This window comes from Lathamus discolor, chromosome 2 (assembly GCF_037157495.1).
Source record: "Lathamus discolor isolate bLatDis1 chromosome 2, bLatDis1.hap1, whole genome shotgun sequence".
Lineage (NCBI taxonomy): Eukaryota > Metazoa > Chordata > Aves > Psittaciformes > Psittacidae > Lathamus > Lathamus discolor.
In genome coordinates this window covers 51926195-51951892 of record NC_088885.1, presented here as the reverse complement: position 1 = coordinate 51951892, position 25698 = coordinate 51926195, and the positions used below count along the sequence as shown (strand labels likewise).

At 37.1% G+C, this 25698-nt stretch overlaps 1 protein-coding gene across 1 annotated transcript in view; it reads right to left on the bottom strand.

The window, feature by feature from the left end:
- Positions 1–217: 217 nt before the first annotated feature.
- PAXIP1 (PAX interacting protein 1) overlaps positions 218–25698 on the bottom strand; it is a 37079-nt gene continuing 11598 nt past the window's right edge. Inside the window, 18 exon segments of the mRNA XM_065666813.1 lie at positions 218–1008; positions 1484–1543; positions 2110–2185; positions 2269–2403; positions 3414–3514; positions 4971–5139; positions 6011–6113; positions 6496–6563; positions 9163–9206; positions 9343–9527; positions 10074–10195; positions 11535–11672; positions 11890–11985; positions 12934–13028; positions 13828–14560; positions 17415–18059; positions 21671–21784; positions 22731–22794. Coding sequence (XP_065522885.1) covers positions 992–1008; positions 1484–1543; positions 2110–2185; positions 2269–2403; positions 3414–3514; positions 4971–5139; positions 6011–6113; positions 6496–6563; positions 9163–9206; positions 9343–9527; positions 10074–10195; positions 11535–11672; positions 11890–11985; positions 12934–13028; positions 13828–14560; positions 17415–18059; positions 21671–21784; positions 22731–22794 — 2965 coding nt within the window. The 3' untranslated portion in view covers positions 218–991.

Genomic DNA, 25698 nt, shown 5'->3' with positions numbered 1-25698 from the left:
ATTTTGAATAGTTCTGTGAATGGTTCACAAGCTGCTATAATATGCTTGATGCCATACAGACAAGTGAATATCTGCATCCCACAAGAGTTCAACAGCTTGTTGATAGAATAAATACTTTCAGGATAACTTTTTCACCTGCTAGAACCTAAACTGATAGAAATGGTAAAGTCAGATTATTAGAACTGCATGTGTATTAGGAAATACAACTGTACATGGATTCAGGAGACTGGTTTTTAGTATTTATTTAGGAAAACTCACTACACAAACAAAAGTTATCACAACAGCATAATATGCAGGGTTATAGTTTTTCCTTCCTTCAAGCTGTTTCTTTGTTTCAGTAAAAACACATGTATACATTTACAATGATTCCCCTTTAAAGCACTGGGATTTCATATATTAAAACATACCTGGTAAAATAAGCTTAAAATAATTTTACATTGCTTGGAAAAAGATTTGAGTAATTTACTCTTACCAGAGTGCCATTGTTGCACAGTATTCAAAAAAATGAACCACCACTAAAATAGAGAGTAAAACATTTAAAAGTACATTTATTTAAAATGTGGGCAAAATATCAATATAAAAGAAAATAGAGTATAAGAAATAAAAATAAAGTACAAAACATTTTCATCTTCAACAACCATAATTTAATAGATAGCAAGCCCTTTTATTTGTACATCCAAATTACACTCTTGGCTGAAGTACCATCATTTACCTTAAAATGTTTAAAAACGGGCTCATGATACCTAAAGTGGGCTTTCTTAAAATGGCAGTATAATACAAAACATAGTAAATTATGTTTCAGCATAATAAAATTACACATCCTAAAAAAGATGCAGTTTATTTTTGCTTTCCTGCTTTAAACTGCTCATCATCCCTAGGAAAACAGCTGGAAAACAGCATCCACAGGAAGTTTTAGTTGCTTTGTACAATGGCTGAACAGCTAGATCTAATGCTCCAAGCATTCCGAAGCAGTAAGGCATTTCACTATCCATCAAGTAAATTTATATGTAGGTTTGTTAAGAAAGAACAACTTTAAGAAATGACTGCAAAATAGAACTTATATGGAAAAAAAAAAAAAGCATGCATAAAGACATGGAACAGACGTGTTAAAAGCATGCATAAAGACACTGGTCCCTCCACTACAGTTATCAAACAGGGTTTATAATCTTCAGTAAAAACCTGTTTTCCTCATCTGCATGGAACTTGTGACAAATGCTTTCCTTAATGTCAATTTTTTTTCCTGTTGCTTACAATTCTACTACTATATTTTCTGAGAAGCCTGCCTCCCACCTCCACTGAAGCATTTCCTATCAAAAAGTAATTCCATTTTGAATTTAAGCTAGGTTTCTGCATGTTAATCTACCCTCCTATCAAGGAAACATTACACATGCTGAAAATCTGTAAATCATTAGTTCCTACTTAAGAAAAACTTAACTACCAGACTTCCCTAAGCAGAAGACAGACTTTACAGAAAAAGGATATGATTCATAATCCAGTGTTTGAGTAAGTACTCCAGTAAGGACAAACTCTGCATTGTGGACATCTGGAAATATGGAAAACATGCACACAGTTTACAACCTACAAAGACATTTTTCCTCATTCTGCACACGTGTCAGGGAGGCCACTCTGTACCTTTCCCCCCCTCAGACAAATGCATAAGATAGTACTGCCTGCCAGTACCAGGGCCATCACACACTGCATGCCATGAATATTAGACTTCCCAGTGCACACCATGTCCTGGGGTTCTATACACAGGCTAAAATAACTAAAGTGGAAAAACCTTAGATCTTTAACTAACTCGATTACCCAGTAATCTTGTCTCACCCAGGACTGAAGCCTCAAGTTCAAGCCTACCCTTCCAGAGATTTATGGTGACTTGGCTGTAAAACACCTTGATTAGAAATACCTAGCAGACAGCTGGCTCAGGTTTCTCCATGTTTTGCAGGATAGACCACGTATTCTACTACTATCTGAAAGCTTCAAAAGTTGTCTGTACTTGTGAAGTAGTAATAATAATAAAAACAAAATAACAGCAACACTGTTCAAATTACACTGAATTTGAGATTATATATATCAAATCCTTATACATACCTATGAGCATATACATACCTATGGCTCTCGCGAAATATTCTCGACATAAATGAAGGTCATTTTCACAGGAAATCAAGATTATCTCTGGCAAACTCTAAACAAAATAAACTAATTGTAAGCTCAGAATAACACAGTAAAATCTTAACAGTAAATTTTAGAAAGCAACACTATACACACTTTATTCTGCTTATGCTCCATGAGTTTTCGAAAAGAAGGTTGTTTAGATAACACTTTTCCTCCTGCGCATTCCACAATAGCTTTCATGGTGGAAAGGCTGGGACAAATTCCAGGTGTAATATAAAAATATTTTCCCTAAAAAAGAAAAGAAAGAATAAGAATCTTGTTAACTGATATCTGCAACACATTGTTTTATTATCATGTGACTTTTCTCTTACACAATCATGGAGCCGACTTTGTAAGCTGATGTTAGGTATCACAGCTTATGGTAACAAATTCATCAGCTGATGAGTTGTCCTTACTACCACTGATGTTTTTCCTGGAGGGGAAACCCCACAGTTTGAACAGCTTAGATGTGCCTCTTTCAACACTTGTAAAGTAACTGATGTTTCAAGAACTTCCAGCCAATTTGTTACTTCCTGACAAAAATTATGCTACTACTAGACTGATACAGGTGATCATATCACAAAGTAGATTATCTCTGTTTACCAGCTGGGAATAAAAAAAACCCTCTGCTATGTGAACTGCAAAACTGAGTGAAATGTAGTATTTAGATTTAAATGCCCCTTTTTAGGTGGTTTGCCTCCATAAACAGTCTCAAATTCAGTTAGGCTGAAGAATCTCTAGCAGCTTGGATCTTCAGACACCTCTCTGCACTGCAGTGTAATTGAGACATGAAAGCCATCTTGCAGCTTTCTAGCAAACAGCCTGGTGGAAAGTGAAGTCTTCAAGGCAAATGAGACTAGACCTCCCTGAACCTGAAGTGCAAATCACTCTAAGATTCATATTTTTATGGGTTAGCGTAACCTAAAAAAGAAACAAAAATCCCCAAATAAGTCCCCTCCATAAGTGGCTTTTTACAAGTAACAGAGCAATGCTCTCAATTTTGTAAGGGAACAAATAATGCGCATTGAGCATATGCTGAGCTTGTTTTTTTACAAGATCCAGTCACTTGAAGCTTAGATCCATCCCAACAATGCTCAGGCAGGAAAGAGGCTTAAAGTCAAAAATGGAATTTATAATCAATGCTTTATGTTATATGATAGTCCGTTTTACTGTCCTCAGCTACAAAACCTGCGGCCCCCATGCTGAAAAAATTACGTTGAAAAGCTCCAACTACCTAAATGCCTTTTTAAACTGCATACCTTGAACAGTGGAGCTACTTGTGCTCTCTTTAGAGACTCCTCTAAACTAAAGCAGAAAAGCACCTCAGCTTCAGCATCTCTGAGCACAAAGTTCTGCTCATCTGAAAAAGAAAGACTGATGATGTAAAACACACAAAAGACAAAAACATCCGCGTAACCCAGGACATCATCTGATCAGAAAATGCTGGTGGCAGTAGGACTCCAAATGGTAAACACCTATTGATTTTAACATGATTATAGTATCTCATTTTATTAGGTTTCTTACAACTGTGACCCACAATTACCTGGGAGAAAAAAACTGTGTGCGCATTTTACACTTGTAAACCTAGCAATAACCACTGTTCTTTTTCTAACTTACTGGAGTAGCTTGCTAAATTTTATTGGTTGACTCTCTACAAGCAAAGGAGCAAAACAATTACATTTAAGTTCAAATCATTGTGACAAACTATGGGAGCCCAGAAGGTGCCTTAAACTCTTCACACAGCAGTAACAGAGAAAATTTTATGTTTCTCTTGTCCTGATACCCAGCTGATTTTTCACTTTTCATTAAGGATGGAGTTTCAGTCTTAACTTTACCTTTCCACAAAAAGCTAAGTCAAATGTATTTCTGAATCAGATTTAATTCAAAACATCTAAGTTTAAAGAACACAAAAAATTTATATGGAGAACAATTTGGTCTTCCCAAGGATAATTCTTACAACCTACAAGAGATGTGTTAATACCTTAAGACAAAGAAAACCAGTAGGACATTTTTCATAAACAACTGCCATGTATTCCATCATTGTACTAAGTACAGAAGTGAAGGCAGCCCATTAGCTAAAAATAGACTAAACTTCAGTAGTCAGCAAGTACAGAACTTCAAATAATACACCAAAACAGTCGTCCTTTTAAACCTCCAGACTTTCTTTATCTTCTAATAGCTTCCAAATGGATTGATTTCTCAGTTCACTAATGCTGAACCAAGTAAGTTGCCTTCTCGAGATTTAAAAAAAATGTTTGCTGGTTTATTGGTTAATCATCCATAGATTTAAGCCTTCATGATGATGGTTAGGCAGCATGTTATATATATAACATTTTGCAAGAAAACAAGTAAAAAGCATAAAACAATCATAAACCAAATCATTGGCTTTTAAGAAGTCTTAAAACTAATGCAACCACGGGTAAAATCCACAAATGGCTATACAAGGAAGAAATACAATGCTTAACAACACCCAACTACTTAATCCCTCTAAAACAAACTTATAAAGGATGTTTCTACTTCATTTAAGGGAAAAAAAGCCTGTACTAAATCAAATTAAAACTGAATGAAACAAAATGCTCACTGAAAGAGAACTTTACTAAAAATTTTTTTACAAAACCATACATAGCTCTTCCAAAGTTGTGAATTATGATAGTCAGACTTGCTATAGAATTACAGTCTTTACTTTCAAAAACTAAACATTTTAAGAGAACTGGCAAGAAACACTGAAATCAGAAGTCAAAATAACGAAGTATATTTAAATACGCTTGCCAGTGAATCTTAAGTTTAGTATAAGAATTATTACTGGTTTAACTTACCAACAAACTTCTGGCATTTGAAACACTCTTCTAACCACTCTGGAGTTACTATGTGCTTGACTACAGAAATTGCTGTCAGGAATTTGACAGTTCGGGTCACTTTACTTGCAATTAGATGGGTACATTTCTGGGCAGATTCTGCTACTTCACCTCCAAGGATATACAGCTTCTAAAAGTTGTACAAGAAACAAATCAGAATGGAACAGTCCCTTAAAATTGCAGGGTAAAAAAAAAAAAGAAGAATCATGCCATCAAATAAAACTAAGCTCCTAACAAAACAGTAAATAGAGGATATTTCTGTATTACAGTAATTTTTTTACTAAAAGGTGATTAATTTTGGCAGAGTTTATAGCACTGAAAAACCAGTATTTCCAGACATAAATTTTACCTGGCAAGAGTGAAAGTAAAAAAACAGCTAACCTCAGCCAAGATGTGAAAAAATACATAAATTAAATGTTCTTTTGGAAAGAATATTTAGTAATTATTAAGGTTCAAGAAATTATTAGATTTTTATAGTGTTAAAAGGATGTTACAAATTACTTAAGAGTTTTGAGACAGCTTTATTAGGGAACAGAACAAAACCTCCATGGGAGCCTATTATCTCACATCTGCCGTTAAGTCTTGTCATCAGCTTTCTGTGAAGTATTTAGAATTAGATAACAACTACAACTAGAAGAATCTTGGGGTTTATGCAGTACAACCATCACTACTGTTCTCACCTAAATTTGCTTATGAAGCTTGCTGATTCAAAAACAAATGGGGAAGGGGCTTTCTTGCTTTAAAACAATTAAATGGGAAGAAAAAACAACTAGTGTAGAAGTGTAAAGTCGTTAACTAAAGCAGAACAGTTACCAAACAAAATTCACTTCACATAAATCTACACTCTAACTTCAGCCCCTGTAAGTATGGGGTTTTATCCACTAGCTACACACTAATCAAGTATATGCTACTTAATCAAGACAACTGAACATCAAGAAAAAAAGTTATCAGATGTTTCAAATGTTTCAATGTATTTCGCAAGACATAATCATGAAAGTCACCTTAATGTACTGTTGAACTTGCATAGGTTCAAATCCTGTGAAAAGCACCATTGGTGTCAGTTCTGGGGTGAGTTTTTTAGTAGGTGGTGGCAAGTCTTCAATCCTACAAAATACATAAATACAGCAAAATGTGAAGTCTGAGCCCAAAACTGTATTACTTTAAAACTACACAAGCACACCCCTGCAACTTTTACCAGTGGAAATGCTCCGATGAGTAAGAATTAGGCAGGATCAATCTTCTTCTGAAGAAAAACTTACTACGCTGAGAACAAAACATTCTCCTGCTTTCGTTCTCTTCCAATTCTCTTACTACTTAACTCAGTATTGTTTTATTACTACCAGTTGAGTAGCCAGCAATGTGCAAACAACCATTAATGGTTATTTCAATTAGCAGGACACAGGATGGGAGCAGACTGGTGGCCAGCTGACACTTCTGTGGAAAAGTCAATCAAAGACTACTGGCATCAATGGCTTGCTATTCTTACCTTGCTCTTTTGGAAGATGGCTGAAGACTGGATTCATTTTGCTTTGGTTTCAAAGGCAACCTCACACCCTGAAATTAGACCATCTACACATTTGTATTTGAATTCAGCAGGGAAAACAACTTCTGCTCTGAAAGAGGAAAACTATACACTGATATTCTGAGACTTTATTAAAGAAACTTAAAAACAAATGAAAGACACATACTACTGAACGCATACTGTAAGCAACAGGTACACCTATTGCTTATACAACTGACTCAAGAGCAAAGCTGAGCATTAACCAGAGCTTCTCCACAGTCATGTAACCACTTAAGTTTATACAAAATGAAATACTGTAGGACCTTTTTTTCCTTTAAATAAAGCTGATATTCATCAAAAGAAAATCTAAATAAATAAATGAGAAAAAGATTGAAAAAAACTGCCCATTTGTTAAACACATTAAGACTACAATATTCTTCCTGGTGCTTAAGAATCAACAGAGAATAGTGACACATGCATTTTACACACTGAAGTTCCCTAGTCACATAAAGGGAAGCTCCAGAGGATGCTCAGGCACTCATGGACAGACATTCACACCTCTCCAGTACTAGGTGAGCCACTACAGCATTTGCTCAGGAATAGAGAAATGTAACTTTTAGGCTGTCCTTGGCCTGAGTAACTTGTAATCACAGCTGTCGGCTGCAGCAGTGTGTGACTTCTACTCCTTTTTAACCTTCAAATTTACACCTGAAATTTAATGAGGAATGCTGAAGGCACATGACCAGGAAGACAGGCAGCATTATTCTAGCCTTGCTGTGAGGACAGTCCTTTGGGAGGAACAGGCCACAGAGGTTTGTTCCCTACTCTCAGGATGTGCATTTTTATGCCAGAAAATCACTAGTAAGAAAAGCACACATGCTCACTTTTTGATAGACATTTTGACTATGAAAATGCAAAAGGTAGAAGCATCAACTGTGTTTGAAAGACATCTGTCATCAGAAGAGGAACCCATACTTTAAATCCCAAGACAAACAGAAATGCCTACTGCAAAGGCAGAATATCTGACACTTCCACATGCCCAGCATTTTCTATTAACAAATCATATTCTTCATGCATGAGCATCCTGAGGGGAGGTGGACGAGATTATGAGATTACCTCCAGAAATCTCTTTCAATCTAAATTACAAGATTCTCACTTCACATGGGCAAGAAGGGTCTCCATACAGTAAATACAGAAACGGCTTCTGACCCCTAAATTCTATTTGCTACGTAAGACAAAATACGCATCACTACTTGGTCTGAGTCACACACAGAAGGCAAAAGACCAATTTTAAGATGTGATCAACTGCAGTGTGGAAGCAAAGCGTGGTGGTAACAAACCCAAAACTAAGTTAGTTAAAGCTGTTTTAAAGATCAACAGTGCATACTGGACCTCCTTGAGGATGTCTTTTGCCACTAGTAGAATGCATCATTCTTAAGAAAATATATACATTTTTAAAAGACTGATTTCCTAAAAATTAATTTCCTAAGGGCCCAGAAAACAACTCCACAGGGGTCTAGAAGAAGAAGAATGTTTCAAACTTATCGCTAGGGATACAGTAGTGGCTATTTCTAAAGCTGAAAGGTATGAAAACAACAAATAGTGCCCTGACACCATTTAAAGTATTAGTACAAATTAAGTTACAACAGTTACTAAGCTCCTCTTTTCTGAAGAGTATACAAAATGACTAAATGATCCAGAAAACAAGAGGTATGGCAAAATGTTTCTGTGCAATATAAAACATTATCTGATAGTCACCTGTTGTACAAATGAACTGAAAGCTTGCTAGCTCAAACTGGGGTTTACCTTCATCAAGATAGATACTGTGAAAACGGTTATCAAGTATAAATCTGAAGTGGGAAGTGAATTTAAAATACAAAAACTGAAACAGTTTTCTACATATTCAAAACATGGAAACAGTTCAGGAGATAAGCTGCAGTTTCCACCTCAGTTCTTACACCTGGTCTAATGTTTTGCATGTTTCATAGAATACACTACACGTCAAGAATTCAATGTTTTATATCTTTTTAAGGTACATTCTTCATTGTTCATTTACATTGCTGTTACTTTCAGGGTTACCAACTACACTTTTTAAAGCATAATATATTTTTAAAGCATAAAATATATGGTATATATGCCCATGATTTTAGTTCTTATACTATTTCTAAGAGATGATATAAAGATATCCTATTTAAAGATTAAAAGATATATTAGGTTCCACCCTTAACTTTCATTATCTATCCTATTTAAAATTCGGTGAATATTCCAATAAAATTCTTAACTCATTTTAGGTATTCTGACTTAAAAACCCTTAGTGGCCTGATTTTCAGATAGTGCTGGGTAGTGACTCAAAAAATACTATGCCCTTTCTAAAGGTCTGATGTAAAAACTGAAGAGCAAAGCACTAGACCAAGATGCCTCAAAAGTAACTTGATTTTGTATATCATGGCACAGTTCCTGCGAAAGATTTCTCAAAATTAAACAGAGAAAACATTCATAGAGTAGCAGGAAGTACAGCCAGGAAGTTCAGTATGATTTTGTGCAAGTCCCTCTAGCATGCTGCTCACATCATATATACACGTGCTCCCACATTAAAAACACTTAAGAGTGATCTTGTAAGAACAGCCGAATACATACAATAGTTCAACATACCATTAGAAGTTCTGGTGATACCTTTAATGGGACTCTCCAAGCATCTAGGAAACAAAGAACAAAACAAAAATGAAACCATTACAAAGTTATTTGTAAATATTTATAGCGCATGCTTCTATTGACTTAACAGGTGCATACATAAATGCTGCAGAACACATATTTCGGGACCAAAATTCTTACCCAGAAGGTTTAGAACTAGATGTTGACTAGGAGAAAGCGGATCTTGGAGACTGAATACTGTATACCGACTGTGCTGAATCTGCCGTAAAGCTTCAAAATTTCCTAGCAGGATGTCACAGAGCCACTGCGCATTTACGCATGGTATTCTCCACTCTTTAGCCTTCTCATACTTCAAGCCACTGGGCCTTGTTGTTGAGAGACGAAGAAAAAAAAATTCAATTAAATAGATAAAACAGCAATTTCTGATAGTAAGCCTAAAATACCAGTATTTCTGTGTTGGCCTATTATCTGTTCTAACTGTCACAGAGTAGATACTCTGAGAAAATACCTTTGTTCTACATACCAAAACAATTCAATTAAGGGAAAATTTCTGCCCCAAATGGAATGAAGTTAGACATGGATTTAACTTACTTATTTTTACCAATGTTTTAAAAGAATTATTAAAAAAAAACCCTTTATTTGTAGATGATGCAACAGATGTAATATTGCAAAATAGTGAAATCAGAAATTACTTTTCTTTTGCCTGTCTTCAGAAGACCAAATTTGTCATGTAGCAGTGTGCAGTAATCTAGTTTAAGAAACAACATCACTAACTTTTCTGCTATTAAGCCACAGAATTGATTAAAATTAACATTCTTATAATGAGATGTAACTAGCACTTCTCATTAAGAAAAGCACTAACTGGTAATAGGCTACTGGGAACGTGAATACTGTGGAGACAAACCACTTACTCTTTACAGATGAGAACTGTATTGCTGCGACACAGGTAGCCGGTGTATTTGGCACCTGCTAGATAGGCCATTAGTTTGAGGTCATCTCTGTCGCTGTCAACAAAACCTGTCACAGAAATTATCTACAAACAGAAAGAGACAGTGACAAGTAACTGAACATAGATGGTATTTAAAAACCACTCCTACTGAAAATATTTTTCTGTTATTTTTCTATATTACAATTGAAATATATGGTATCATAACTAGGACATACAGGCACTTCATTAAAACATGGCTTGTAGGATACATAAAGTACAATTAAAATGGATTTGTTCATACATAAAAATGTCAGGTTTCTAGCACTAGCTCTGACTCATTTTAATTCTGCTGGTCACCTTTTTCTCATTTTTAAAGACTACATTTTTACTATGAAAAGAACTCACAGCTAGTTTTCTTCTCACATCTCGCCTCTTTTCAGCTGCTCTTTATATTCAGGGAGACAGAGAAATGTTTATACTTACTTGACCTACTCTACTTTTAATATCTCCTGATTGCTCTGCTTTACTCTGCCATGAAGCCAAATAAACTGTGCCAGCTGATCATAGGTGGCAAACTGTAATTCCACTTCTTGTGTTCCTACCCTTAGTCTTGCCAAGTTTTCATTTTGGCCATTTGTTCCTTTTATTTAGGAAATGGCAACAGCAATTTTGTTATTGATAGTAAACTACATTTATTACCTTACAAATCACATTTACTACTAACCATTGTGTTCACATATGTTATGATTTAATTTTACCAAACCTGTATTTCTTGTCATGTCTTTTAGAACAGGCTAGTAGCCAGTCTGTCATCCTGTACGTATGCATCTAGCACACTGACATACTTCGGTATCTTGTTTTATACTGCAGTGTATTTCAAGAGGTACCTGATTCAACTGCAATTTTATCTTTCAGCCCCACAAAATTCAGCTTCCTCAGTGCTCCTCATTCCACAAGCTACTGACCTGTGATCTCTACTCTCTGATTAACAGCATGGGCTTCCTTTTTTGACATTTGCTAGATACTGACCCAGAAACAGAAAAACCCTCAAAAAATCCCCTCAAAATAACTGGGTTTTGGTAAAGGAAGCATACATTGCTAGACATACAGTTAATAAAAAGCTACACAGCTTGGATTCCTGCCATCTTCCTATGTTTAACTTCTGTAATCTTTGCACCCTAGTTTCTAAAACAGTACTTCACACACAAACTCATTAACAGGTGTTACTACTCCCACCGCTCAGAGCGCAGCAAGCCTTGTAAAGCACTCTGAACCACCCAGTAGTAAGTACCACATCAACACATGACTTTAAGATTAACAAAAGCTTTTTTCCTGAGACAAAAGAAATGTACATTTTGTTTTGAGTAAGTGCTTGTTAGCTGTACTTTTACGCTGCTCATGTCATGAAACGAACATTCCTTAGAAGTAAGCTGCTTCTTCTTACATGTTGAGAGCATGGCTTTCCTCCTGGTGGAAATGCCACTGGAAAATGAAGGGCTCGATGAGGTGGTACCATTTTCTTCTTCTTCAAGATTGAGTTCAGCCAGTGTGCTGTAATACATCTCTTCCTTTCTCTTAAAGCCTATGAATATACACATAAGCAGCTTTTGAAATCCAAAATACATCTTAAATTTTCTTTAAAACTTCTATACAGTAATAAACAACAAATCATGAAAAGCACATCACAGAAAACTTTCATTCTGTACTTGCAACCTAAGCATGAAGTGCATACTGAAAAGCCCTACGTTTACAGTAATAGAATGAAAGCATGCGTGAATACACATCACTAGTTTGCTTACCTGAGCATACATGTTACTGACTTGGCTTTCACAAAGAAGATGCGTACATCTACTCGTAAGGGTAGGGTCCACTGTTCCACCATGTGCTTGAATGATCTGGTAAGAGAACAAGCCCAGAAGACCTAATACATAACAATTTTTAAATTACCCTACGAAACAAACAGCCTGAAATGAAAGCCTACTCTTTAGGACACTGCCACCATTAGTAGTATTCCACTGAAAAGTTACCCCCCAAAAAAAGGTTTCTTATCTAGCTTAAGAACATTTTTGAAAAACAATAAAAAATAAAATAAAATGGAGAAAACAAAATTAAATATGCACCTTTCCACTGAGATACAAAAAGTTTACTTTTTTTAGAATTAACAAAAAGACAAATAAAAAAAAAACCCTTCTCACTTTTATTTTTGCAGTATAACTATTAAACAGTTTTTCTATTTAATTCTATCTCAGCAATAAATACAAGTGCTGTTAAAAATGTCAACAGCTTACTTGATTATGCAAAATTGTAGGGAAAATTCAACTATAAAATCCATCAGAAGTTTCTGAAGAACATCAAAGTCCTCTCATTTAGGAAAGGATACAATCAGATTTTTCTGAAAAATAGAAGTTGGCAAAAAATAGAAACACTCTATTCTTCCATCTTATGCACTCAGGTGGATACCTCACAGGCTACTAAATGCCAAGCTTATATGCAAGAAAAGAGTCTTTTTATACAATCAAGTTTCAGATAGCAATGCTATATTACATTTGCTGTACTACAGCTGTCTGACTAAAACACATATAGTTGGGAAATAGTTAAAACCGTAACTATTTTAGCTAATGTTCTGACTAAAGACCTAATGCAACCAGGCTGCACATCTACAGCACTTTTACTACTTTTCCTGGTCAGCTGCAGTTGAATAATGGCTTTTAGGTTCTAACACAAGCATTACACAAAAGGATGACTAAAGAGTAGTGCTGAAATATTTCCAATAATTAATTTTAGAATTTCGTTACTGTGACATTATGTTATCATAGTTTTTTCAAAACACAACAGAATCTTACCCGTTTCCAGGTCGCTAACAGCTGTTTGTCAGACATCTGTTCTGGGTAATCAGCAATGGCAAAGACACAGCCCAGCAGGAAATACTCTTCTGGAACTAGAATAGTTTGGCACATGAAAGAACAAAAAATTAAGTCTTTTCAAGTCTGAAAAGTTAATCTCAAAACACACTTGCTACACTAATCTTTCCTATTACCAGGATATAACATTCATTTAATTGTGAACTAAATCTTTCTTGTAAAAAGCACGATCCAAAATTTCAAAGCTGACAGCCACATCTAAAGTCACAGTTCAGCCCTGGCTTTGTTTCTTGTTCTTGGTTGTTTCTTTCTCCTGAAGAAAGGGAGGCTGAAGGGGCACCAAAAGGAAAACATAACTTACACTTTTATATTGATTAGCTATGAATAGTCAAGCAATGAAAAAGCTTTCAGTTCTACTAGGATGGACAGAATTCAAAGGTATGACTACTTTACCTCTGATATTGAATCCTCATTAATTTACCAGTATTTCCAAAATTTAAGCTGTCTTTGCAGTTGTTATGCTGTTAGGAAGACTTCCCCCTTGCCCTCTTCCAAAACGGAAAAAATAAATTAAGAATTTACAGTATAGGTATGCATAGTCTAACACTGTTCTCCTAGTGTAATTTATATGCTAATGGCATAAAGTAAACATCTGAAAAGAGAATGCTCTCCTGCTTTTTCAGGTTACTGGATTATCCTTAATTAGAATTGAAATCTGTCTGCCTAAAAATCAGTAGAACAGCTCCCGAGCCATGAATGGCACTTCTAAGTCTTACAACCCCATACAACCCAGCGCTATTTCCTGATAATTCTAACCCACATTATGTCATGTCATTAGCCACTTCTTTCCAGGTTCAGATGGCAATGATTACTAACTCTCTGCTGCTGGATCGTGTCCAAAAAGAGGCTGCTGTTGCAGTTGCTGCTGTTGCTGCTGGTGGTGTTGCGGCTGCTGGGCTGCAACTTGATGCTGTAGTGCTTGAGATGTCTGAGTTAAGTGTTGTGTTGCCTGGTTCTGCATTTGCTGTTGCTGATGCTGTTGGTGTAATCGCTGCAAGTGCTGCTGCTGCAACTGCTGCTGCTGTATTTGCTGATGATGATGTTGTAGCTGTTGTTGTTGCAGATTCTGTTGCTGTAGCTGCTGCAGTTGTTGCTGCTGTAGCTGCTGCTGCTGCAACTGATGAAGCTGCTGTTGCAAAGCATGCTGCTGTTGGAATTGGAGCTGCTGCTGAGGACGGTGTAGCTGCTGTTGCGCGTGTAACTGCTGCTGTGGAAACTGAAGCTGCTGCTGAGCGAACTGGTGCTGCTGATGAACTTGCTGTTGCTGCTGTGAAAACTGATGAGGCTGTTGCTGTTGGAAGGACTGCTGGGAAATCTGGGGTTGCTGCTGCTGCTGTTGTAGCTGCATAAGTTGTTGAGGTTGAAGGTGTAAAAGAGGATGGTGCTGCTGCTGCTGCTGCTGCTGCTGTGCTTGATGTGACTGCTGTAATAAATGTGTCTCTGGTGTTAGTTTCACTTGACTAAACAGCACCACATTTGGATGTCCCTGTTGGCTATGATTTACTTGCTGTTCTAAACTTTTTGTAGGTGCTGAAAGTGATTGTAATATCTAGAAAACAAAGATTAATTTTGTGACCTTTTTGTTGTCATTCATACTGGGAAAATACAACTATCAAAAGAAAACCTACACTTAAATACATTGTGAGCTAGAAGAAAAAAAAAACCTTTAACTGTTAATAGCAAAATGAAAAGACAGGACTTAACACATAAAAAAGCTTGAAGCTGCATGTGGCTCCTAATATAAGACAATGTACATTTTAGCAAAATTTAAGATAAAACCCATCCCTGTATTATTTTTATCTCCAACAACATTATAAGTATCATTACTATATTAATAATTACATTGATCACCTGTCAACTGTAATACCCATTTTAGGGCCCTGTTAGCCTGCTAAGTTTAAGGTTTAGTTCCATAGTCTCTAACTCAAAAATTGCCAATGATGCCTGTACTAATTAGTGCTGTTTGAAACACAGGAACTTAATACAACCTTCCTTTCTTTTGAACCAACTCGGGAGTATTTAGCTCTACATTTTTAAACTGAATCCAAAATACAATCATTTATCTGCTGAGCACTAATAGTTTCTTGCAGAAAAAAAAAAATACCCAAACAAACAAAAAACAACTAACCAACTCATACTTCAGAATAATAGATTTCAGTTTATAAAGAGTGCTAAAGTAATCTGGAGTTTAATTTTACTTGTAGATAACTCACTGTTAAGAGAAAAATCATTTCCTACTAAGCACACAGAAGTTACCAGGTGAGTTTTTAAAGTATCAGAGAAGGGAAAACTAGGCAAACTCCTAACAGATTAGGATGAGTTTTACATATTCATTAAAGTATTTTAATATAAACTACCTATTAAAAATTAGAAGGAGCAATAGGGAACTCTAAACTTGCCACTGATAGTCTTTTAAACATGAAATCAGCCTTGGTGAATCCTGCAAAGCTTGTTTCCTCCATCCACACGATTTCATCACATACAGTGTAAATCTCAGTGATGTGTGTGTGAGAAAGAGAAGAATGAAAGCACATCACTAAAAGACAAAGCCGGTTAACTGTATCCTTTCACTGAGATGCCCATCAGCTCTTCATGAGAGGTGGCTCAAGTGTTATTTATAATACACTTCGAACATCTCAGGTTTCATCTAAGTAATTTCGATGTTGTTGGTATAGCATACATTTATAACCATGATTATCAATGCATAACCCACCGCTAATGTCTGACAACACCACAGTATAAACATTCAATAACTAAAAATAACATATACAAATCGAATGTTTCCATGGCTGAGTATGAGGAAAGATCATACTGCTCTCCACAAAGAGTCCCAAAAGTCAAAATTACAAAAGCTTCAGGACACATATTACAAGATAAAGGGATAAAACTTTCAAAAGTATCCTGGGGTTATATTCAGAAAGTAACTTTGTATGTGCAAAATGCCTTATTACTATAGATCTTGCCATTCAGCAAAAATCCGAGGTTCAAATTAAACATTAACTTTCCAAGATTATGCACCAAGACACAGAATACACTCAAGAATGGTCCTCAAGTAGGATACAAAGTACAATTTAACCTAGCCAGAGGGAAGTTATAAGGAAAAATATAGAACTGGCATTCCTCCCTTTAGGAAGCAGATTCACAATTCTAAGATGCAAAGCTTTTCTCCACATGCTGGAGCTGAGACAGCAACCTACACAGCAGCCTGATACACTACTTGAGTAGAGTCCTTGAAACAACATAGTCAAGTCCCTAGTCTAACAGACTTTTGGAGAACAAAGTCTAGCCAAAGCACGATACTATCAACTGCCCTATAGATCTATAAATGCTACTTACAAAAAAATACTTCCACAGGAACATTACTAAAGAGTACAGTGACCGGGCTGTAGAAGATGTGGCGTTCAGCCAACTTAGCAGCACTGCCAACTGACTAGGATATTGGCAGTTCTTACTGCAGTCCTCACCCAGAAGTCTCAGTCCTTAAGCAATTCAAGGCACTGAGAAGAGGAATCCAAGACTCAGTTTTAAAATCAAGCCTGTATTTCCATTGCATATGCAGAAGTCATACAGGCAACAAAGAACCAACTTTACTGAGTGGCTACACTTTTTGTATTTAAGTACTCACTGTAAGCTTCTATAATACTCAGGCACCTTTGAAAGTTTTACCATCAGATGAACATCCAAATAAATGCATCAGTGCAATTATTTAAGCAAAAGATATGTCTGACATTTACCAGCACCTACTTTTCTTATGTTCCCTTCCCATGAACATCTCAGAATTTCAGTGATGCAAGTTATTTCAGTGCATGCTCACTTGTTTTTTGTTTTCTTCTAAAATTAAATTCAACACAAAAGCTGCAATTATTTCAACTGTACGAGTGGCATACGAACTTGTAAATTAGGACTTCTGCATCATAATCCTGACTATACTATATAACAACTTAATGACGCCCAACAGAACAACACAGTATAGAACTGAACTTACTGTGAAAACAATTTTACAGTCTTGTGTGTTTATAGCACAAATAATTTCTTTCACTGAATGAAAGGCTTGAAGGGCATGAAATCCAGTTTCCTGAACTAGCCAAATAATTCTAAATTAATGAGTATTTTTTTTACTCTTACCAGGAAATCAATACTGAAACTCTGAACCACACTACAGTTAAACACACCTTTACTCTTCCCAACATTTTTTCCAAATGTGCTCTTACTTGTGTGGACCTGTTAGGAACTAAGTTACTTGTTACGGGGAGGTTAGGGATTTGGCAGTAACTTCTAAGTAATAGGAGGAACTTTTAATCCTTTGTACACTTAAAGAACAATAAAAGGAAACTGAAGTTCTTTGATACGATAGTTCCTAAGAAAAAGTCCAATATCTTATAAATTAAAAATCCAACACTTACATGTGCTACATTTGATGGTCTATTAATCTGCTGAATATCAGCACTATTAGTAATATTCCTTAATGTCCGCACGGCTGGACTCCACGTTGCCATCATATCCTGTCGATCAGAACTTTGGGCACCTTGTACCGAAGCCATTAGATTGCCTCTCATATCCGGAGGCAAAATATTACCTGGCACTGGCGGGACATTGGCACATAAATTAATTAACCCAGAGTCTTTCCCTTGAGGCAACCTACGCTTTGCTGCAGATGCCTGAGGGACTTCAGCTGGTGTCCAATTCAAATTCCTTTCCTGCTTTTCTGGAGAGGAATCTGAAGAATCATCAAACATCAATTCCCCTTTTGCCTTATCAGCAGTAGTAGATTTTGGTGAAAAAACTTGATCACCCAACGGTGATGCTTCTCGAGAAGACGCTGGGCTTGATAATTTTTCATCAGTACTAGCTTCATTTTGAGAATCTTGTTCTTCATTTTCTGCTTCTTCCTCCTCTTCCTCCTCCTCCTCCTCTTCTTCCTCGTATATAACTAAACGAGGATGATAAGGAGTCTCCTCTTTTTTAGTCTTATCAGCTACAGAATCCAGTACCCAGTCTGGTGTCACAATTTTTATGCTTTCCCGTTTATAAGCGCATTCATATTTTTCCTGGCAGAAAAAAAAAAAATTATTTAAAGACAAAAATTACCAAATAACTTTTTTGAGGGTAGGGCTAGAGCCTGGAGAGGTAGATCGTAAGAGGCTGCCCAACAACAGAAAGTTATCTGAGAACCAGCAAGACAAAACTACACTGCTGGGCATAAGCATGCAGACACAAGAGATTAAAACAAAACCTTCCTCATTTACAATATAAAGGACTCAGAAAACACAACTGCAGGTTAAGTCTTCACTTGCAAAAAAAAAAAACACTACTCAAATTGTTCTTGAACCCAATCACCAAAGGATTCAAAACTCGTTTAATTTAGTTCTGAAAACACCGTCAGAACTCAGCAGCTAAGAACATCATAGTCAACACTAAGATGCAGCTGAATTTTAGATGGACATTAAGGTGAGTCTAAATACAGTTTACACTTACGTTTTCTCCACTAAAAAGTCCTTAAAGTAAGAAAAAACAAAACAACAAAACAACAAACACAAGAACCCAACACACCACCATGAAAAAGCATTTAGGGAAAAATCAGAATTTCACAATAAAGTACAGACAAATATTACAAGGTGATAACTGATAAAAATGCATTTCAGCATGAATAAAAGACAGAAACCAGTCAGACAGTTCCCATGCACCTTCTCAGAAGCTGCAAACTGTAATGTTTCCCTCAACTTGGAAGTTACACTTCTGTCCAAACACTAGCTAAATCATTCCTGGTTACAATGCTGACAAATTAGAAAACTTTATCCCTTCTTCCTTCCTTATCATTTCATCATTTGAAGATACATAGAATCACAGAATCACAGAATCACAGAAATAGTAAAGCTTCTGTGTTTCCTTTCCTTAGAAACAGACACAGAACCAGTGCTCTATTTATCCAAACATCCTCTTTGATGGAAACCTCTCACACATATCAATAGGAGGAGCGGGGCGGGGGGGGAGAAAAAAAAAAGAAAACTTTCTGTAGAAGATTTGAAACTAATTCCAGGATCTAATATTGATTAATAAGTGAGTAATAAGTGATTGAATTGGGATTTTCTTTGCATGTCAAACAATACAAATTAACAACAAGCACATTCAGAGAAAATTGTTTGTCTAGAGTTATTTCTATAAGTAAACTGTCATTCATACACAATAAAAAGATTACTGATGAAACCAAGTTTATCTGCACATACAAGTTTTCATTCCTTTCATTCTTTGTGGTGAGAATTACTGAGAACGTTGTTTTATTACCTTGTGTCTAGCTTAAGCAACCATTTAAGTTTTCTTAGTGTCAAACAGCTCTCACTACAAGCTACTGCAAATTCCCTTGTAGTAGTACAGGGAGGAGTAGCAGGACTTACAAGCATTTTAAGTAATCATCCTATAAAATCATTCCCATTCAGTGATTACGTAAATTAAACAAGATACTTATTTTATCCTACAGATATAAAATGCTACTGTGTTTATTTCAGTTTCTTGAATGGCAAGCTCAAGACAACATCCTCTGCTCTAAAAAGCTTATGGTTTAAGGCAACGCTTCTTAAATGTGTAACATTGTATTGTAGCAAAGATCTTTTGTCCAGGCATTACATTTTGTTGTGATGCAGGAGACTACCAGGTTGGTGTTCAGTGCACCTTTCTAAATCTTCCACAGAAGAAAGATCATGCACTTAAAACCCGAAAACCAACCTTCCCCCTCTTCCCCTCACAAAAAAATCCCAAACAAAAAACTGCAAAAGTTCTTTCAGTATCAAATGAAACAGGGAAGAAAAAGCATTTCCCGTATCCACACTTTCTTCTCTCCCAGTCAGTGCCAGCCCATGTTTCATTCTGAAGCACTTTTCTACATCTTGCACTTATAAGTTTATTTTCATGCATGTATTTTTCTCTATCTTAGTATTAGGTAGTTTACATTAATTACAAAATATGAAAAGGGACAATAATATACTCAATAACTAAAAGCATCCAAAGAATCATTTTTAAATGAACATCCATTTGTTTTAAGTACTTTCGGTCTCTGAACAAACATTCCAAATCAATTACAAATGTATTTCTTCTTCAGGAAGAGAAATACCTGAACACTTCATGAAGTTTCGGTGAACTGTAATAACCAAAGCATTACTAGCATTATGGTAGAGGCTATCCTGATAGTCTCAACACTGTCTTTAGCCAGTTTCTCCATTTGCATAAAGGCAGTAACACTTCGCTTCCTGCATGGGAACAGGAAGTCAAATGATGGTACTAAATTAGGAGAAGCTGTGGACCCCCTCGAGGACAGAGAGGTCTTAAAGGGATCTGGATAGAGAACTGGGCAATCACCAACCATATTTAATTTAACAAGAGCAAGTGCCAGATTCTGCACTTAGGACCAGGTAATTCTGGCTTTACAAACAGTGGGAGGAGAGGCAGCATAGCAGCAGCCCTGCAGAAAGAGATCTGGAGGTCTAGGTTGATGGTTAAGTTGAATATGAATCAACAGCATGCCCTGACAGCCAAAAGGACAACCAAATCCTAAGGTGCACCAAGTAGAGCATAGCTAGCCACTCGAAGGAGGTGACTGTCCCACTCTGCACTGCACTGGGACAGCCTCACCTCAAGTACTGTGTGGTTTGGGGTGCCTCAATTTACCTAATAAGGGCATCAAACTGTTAGAGCACGTCCAGAGGAGGACAACCAAAATGGTGAAAGGTCTCAAGAGCAGCTGAGGTCACTTGGTTTGTTCAGCTTGAGGAAGAGAAGGCTAAGTGGTGCCTTCACAGAAGTCTACACCTTCCTCAAGGGGTGCAACAGAGCAGGGAGCGCTGATCTCCTCTTTCTGGTGACCAGTGACAGGAAGCAAGGAAATGGAATGAGGCTGCACCACGGGAAGTTCAGGTTGGACAAAAGGTAAAGGTTGGTCACTGGAACAGGCTCACTGGGGAAGTGGTCATGGCACCAAGCATGTCAGAGCTCAAGGAACATCTGGACGATGCTCTTAAGTGATACGGTTTAGTTCAAGGAACAAGGAGTTGGACTCAATTCTAAGGGTCCCTTCAAACGTGAAATAGATGCTATGATGGAAGTGATCTGAAGCATGACTGCTTTATCAGCAGTTGGACACAAATGCTGTGTACTGTTTATTCTACCATCTCTTTCAGAAGTGAATTGAGGGATTTCGAGTTCTCCAAGAAAAAAACCCAAACACACAAACCAACCACCAACAAAAACACCTGTTCCTCCTTCTGCTCTCTTTATTCATAACATGCAAGGGCATTTTATACGATGTTTCGATTCTGTCCTTCATTTTTCTTCACTGATTCTGTATCTACAGATTTACAAATCATAATTACTAATAACTACAACACATCAAAATTAGGTTAAGAAAAACAGGACAAAGAATAAAATTCTCTGTTCAACCAGAAATACAAATACCAATGTGAAATTGGCCATCTTTTTATTTAATCAGGCTTAAAGCCATGCAGAAAATAAATATGAACTGAATATCTGCAATGCATAATTGTGTTGAATTTAACTGTTCAAAACTAACAAACAGTCTTAAGAAACCTAATTTTAGGCAGATGGAAAATTTTTGATTATTCAAAGGCAAATGAGAGCTACAGCAAGAATCACACATGTAATAAACTCTTACCCCTTTTGGCTCAGGCACAATCAAATGAGTACATTTATTATTGAGGCTCAGCTGGCAATTCCCTCCATAAAAAGTAATCAAAGCCCACAGCGTACTTCGATCTTCAGATGAAACCTAAAAGGAAGGTAAATAAGCCTTTTAGTTCTGCGCACCCAGCTGCCTTTGCTTGAAGAATTTTAGTACAATCCATGACATACCATTTACAAGTCTGGCTAATGTATTACCTGTCACTTTTAAACACCAAATTAGCATGACAGTTACGGAGAAAAAACAAGAAAACACCACAAAACAAGAACACACTAAACAATCATTTTTAACCTGCATAGAGAAAAACATACTTTACTCCTGTAAAGAAACTAATATATCACCTTCCACAAGAGAAAAAAGTAGCGATCAAGCAAACAAGAAGTATTTATCTTAAACAACCTGTTTAAATCCATTAAACAGAGTTTTAACAAGTAGACCAAATTAATACCCTGTATAAACACATGAAGTGTTTAATTCGAACAATTTATGTCACAGCAATGTCCCCCTCACCTGCCAAGAAAGCCACATGCTTTTAATCCATTACCATTCACTTAGTCTTACAGGAATAATTTGCTAATATTCCATCACAACTTAGGCACTGATTCTGTCCATCTGCACACACACCAGTCAAATCTGTAGAGCTGGCTGCAAATACACAAAAGCCACTGAAGCTTCACCTTCTCCCTTTATTTACTGGCACCCTTGTTAAGGTTTCAGCGCGTAAGTAGATAAAACATGTTGACTAAGTATTTTGTTAATGCAAAAATAGAAGAATAGGAGCAAAGAGTTTATAGTCTAGTGTACTCTGCGTTTTAGAATCACCACACAGCTGAATAAAGATAAATACTGATTGAATGCTCACAGTTTGAAATGTTCATGCCCTCATTTTCAGCGAAAAACTGTCTTAGGTGATAACTCACCAAACATACAGAAAAAAGTCAGTGCAACAGAAAAATTGGTATCTCTCCTCAAAAGAGCCGCATCTCACACACACTGTACACTGGAGTAGACTGAAGTATGGTTCACTTCTTACCTGAGAAAGACACGCAGTGACTCCAAAAAAGATCTGACACGATTCTGGAGAGAAGCCACTTACACTGGAAAGCAGATGTCAAGGATGCAGATAACTTAAATGAGTTTCCTGAGGGACATTAGAAGGAAGTTAAGTAGAGTGCATGGTACTTCTCATATCAAGTATCCGGCCATTCAAAAAACTTTTCTTTAAAAAGTGTATTGTCTCTTTCCAAGTTTTATGCATCAAGAAAAAAAAAAAGGAGGTGCAAACTCGATCAGGATACCTCTAATATTATGATCGATTTTGGTTACATGATAAACTTGCCTCTTTCCCAGAACATCTCCCTCAGCCCATCTCAGAATGCTCAGCTTTTGGAACCAAGTCATTATCAAGAGCTTCCTTTCATTATCAGGTGCTTATCTTCCCTGCTTAAAAGTAGGGGAGAATCGAAGAAATTTTTGCTTGTCAGCAACAGACAACATACAAGTAAAATGCTGCACAAGAAATTCGATAAACTAAGACAGACCAAGAAAAGTGTGGTTTTCTAAAACAAAAGCTAATAGCAGACACCTGTGAGAAAGTACAGGTGCCTTTTTTGCACACTTATGAAAAAGATAGCATCAGATGGATGACAAGATATAAAAGCACAGACTTAAAGACAATAAAAGAAGAAAATGGGTTAGAAAGCAATGCAGAAGCCAGAGGTTTCAGGAATGGCAAAGTTTGGTAACCAAATGGTATAGGTTTTGGTTGAAGATATCATTTGGACTTTAACCTGCTTTTTGCATTATCTCAAAGACTGGAAAAGTAAAAACAGTTTCCTAGCATACAGATGACTATTAAGTAGACAGAAGTCACTGAACAAGTAACATAGCAAGGGACAAGCTCATGCATTAAGAAAATAACAAACTGTCTGAGTGGAAGGAAGGACACAGCCATAAATTCCTTGGAGAAGCTGTTATCAAAAAGGGACTCACAAATGGGTATGATGTTTATTTCATTTTTAGATTTAAGCACTGAACTGCTCAGTCTTGGTTTCTGGCACTTTCACTGGAGTTCCTCTTTACAATATGTATCTTCTTGCAAACTGGAATGATACCACAAACAGTACGTACTAGCTTAGCTCATTAACTGCTCTGCTGAAATAATGGTTCCAGCTGAGAAAATAGTATCTTAGCAGAAGTATTAAGAGATTTACATATTTTGTGGGGTTTATCTGCATTGACAATAGTTACTATCTTGACTGTAGAAATACTTCAGGAAAAGAAACCTTGTGGTTCAAAAAAATGGGACTGAAGCCCTTGCTTAGATTATTAGCGTGCAAGATTATGTACAACCATGGTTACAGCTGTTTGACAATATTTACACCAAATTTAATCATTGAGGATTAAATTGAGTTCTAATAATCTCTTTACCAATATCTGTGTTGAGCGCACCCCCAGTGGGTTCGTTGGGTAAGAGTGTTGATCTCCTTAAGGGTAGGAAGGTTCTACAGATGGATCTGGACAGTCTGGATCAATGGGTTGTGGCCAACAGTATGAGGTTCAACAAGGCAGACTGCCAGATCCTGCACCTGGGCCACAACAACCCGATGAAACACCACAGACTCAGAGAAGAGCAGCTAGAAAGCTGCTCTATGGAAAAGGACCTGGAGGTACTGATTGACGGCCACTGAACATAAGCCAGCTTGCGCCTAGGCAGCCAAGGCGGCCAACAGCATCCTGGCCTGTATCAGCACCAGTGTAGCCAGCAGGGACAGGGCAGCAATCATCCCCCCTGTACTTGGCACTGGTGAGGCTGCACCTTGAATACTGTGTTCAGTTCTGGGCCCCTCACCGCAAGAAAGACACTGAGGTGCTGGAGTGTGTCCAAAAAGAGCAATGAAGCTGTTGAAGGGTCTGGAGAACGAGTCTTAAGAGAAGCAGCTGAGGGAACTGGGGTTGTTTAGCCTGGAGAAAAGGAGGCTTAGGGGGGACCTTATAGCTCTCGACAACTACCTGAAAGGAGGCTGCAGTGAGGTGGGGGTCAGTCTCTTCTCCCAGGTACCAAGCAATAGGCCAAGACGAAACATCCTCAAGTTCCCCAAGGGAAGGTTTAGATCGGACATCATGAAAAATTTCTTAATCAAAAGGGTTGTCAAGCATTGGAAAAGGCTGCCCAGGAAAGTGGTGGAATCACCACCCCTGGAGATATATTTACAAGATGAGTAGATGTCACACCCAGGGGCATGGCTTAATGGTGTACTTGTCAGTGCTAGGTTAATGGTTGGACTCAAAGATCTTAAAGGTCTTTTCAAACCTTAACTCTAGGATTCTATTCTATGATTGTTCTACCTGTTCAAAGTGGCTCAGATAAATCAAAACAGGGTTAGACTGTAGCATGGTAATGGGGCTAAACCCTAGCACAATAGCGAAGCACTGCAAGTTGACCGGCAAGACTATGAAATCTCCACTATGGGAGGGGCCTTGTAACACAGGAGAGAGAATGGTTTGACAGAAGTGACCTGGGAAAGACAGACAGACCACCTGACTTCTGTAAGAAGTCTCTTCTACTTTTTCTACACTTTCATACGATTTGTGTTTATGATACATGCACATCTTGTTGGAAAAAACAGCTACAGAACTAGATGTGCACTGTGTTACCAGTACACACTGAGATTTTCAGAACAAAATTATTTTCCCTGTGCTATTGATAGATGCACCAGCAATATTTATATCTTTAGACCCAGAAGAGACAACACACAGCAAGCGGACAAAACCCAAAACACCTTAAAATATAAGAATAGATTACTGCCATTATCAAAAAGTTCAAGTCAGATGAACATCCTAAATTTCACTGTGTTGCTCAGTATCTTACCTAAGCTAGAGATTCAGTAACGGAACTTTCAAATGTGTACAGTTGTCTACTCCCTGCCTTAACATCTGCTCCTAGCACGTAACGAGCAATAGCTTGGTATTTAAGGTGTACATCAGTCTGACTACAGCTT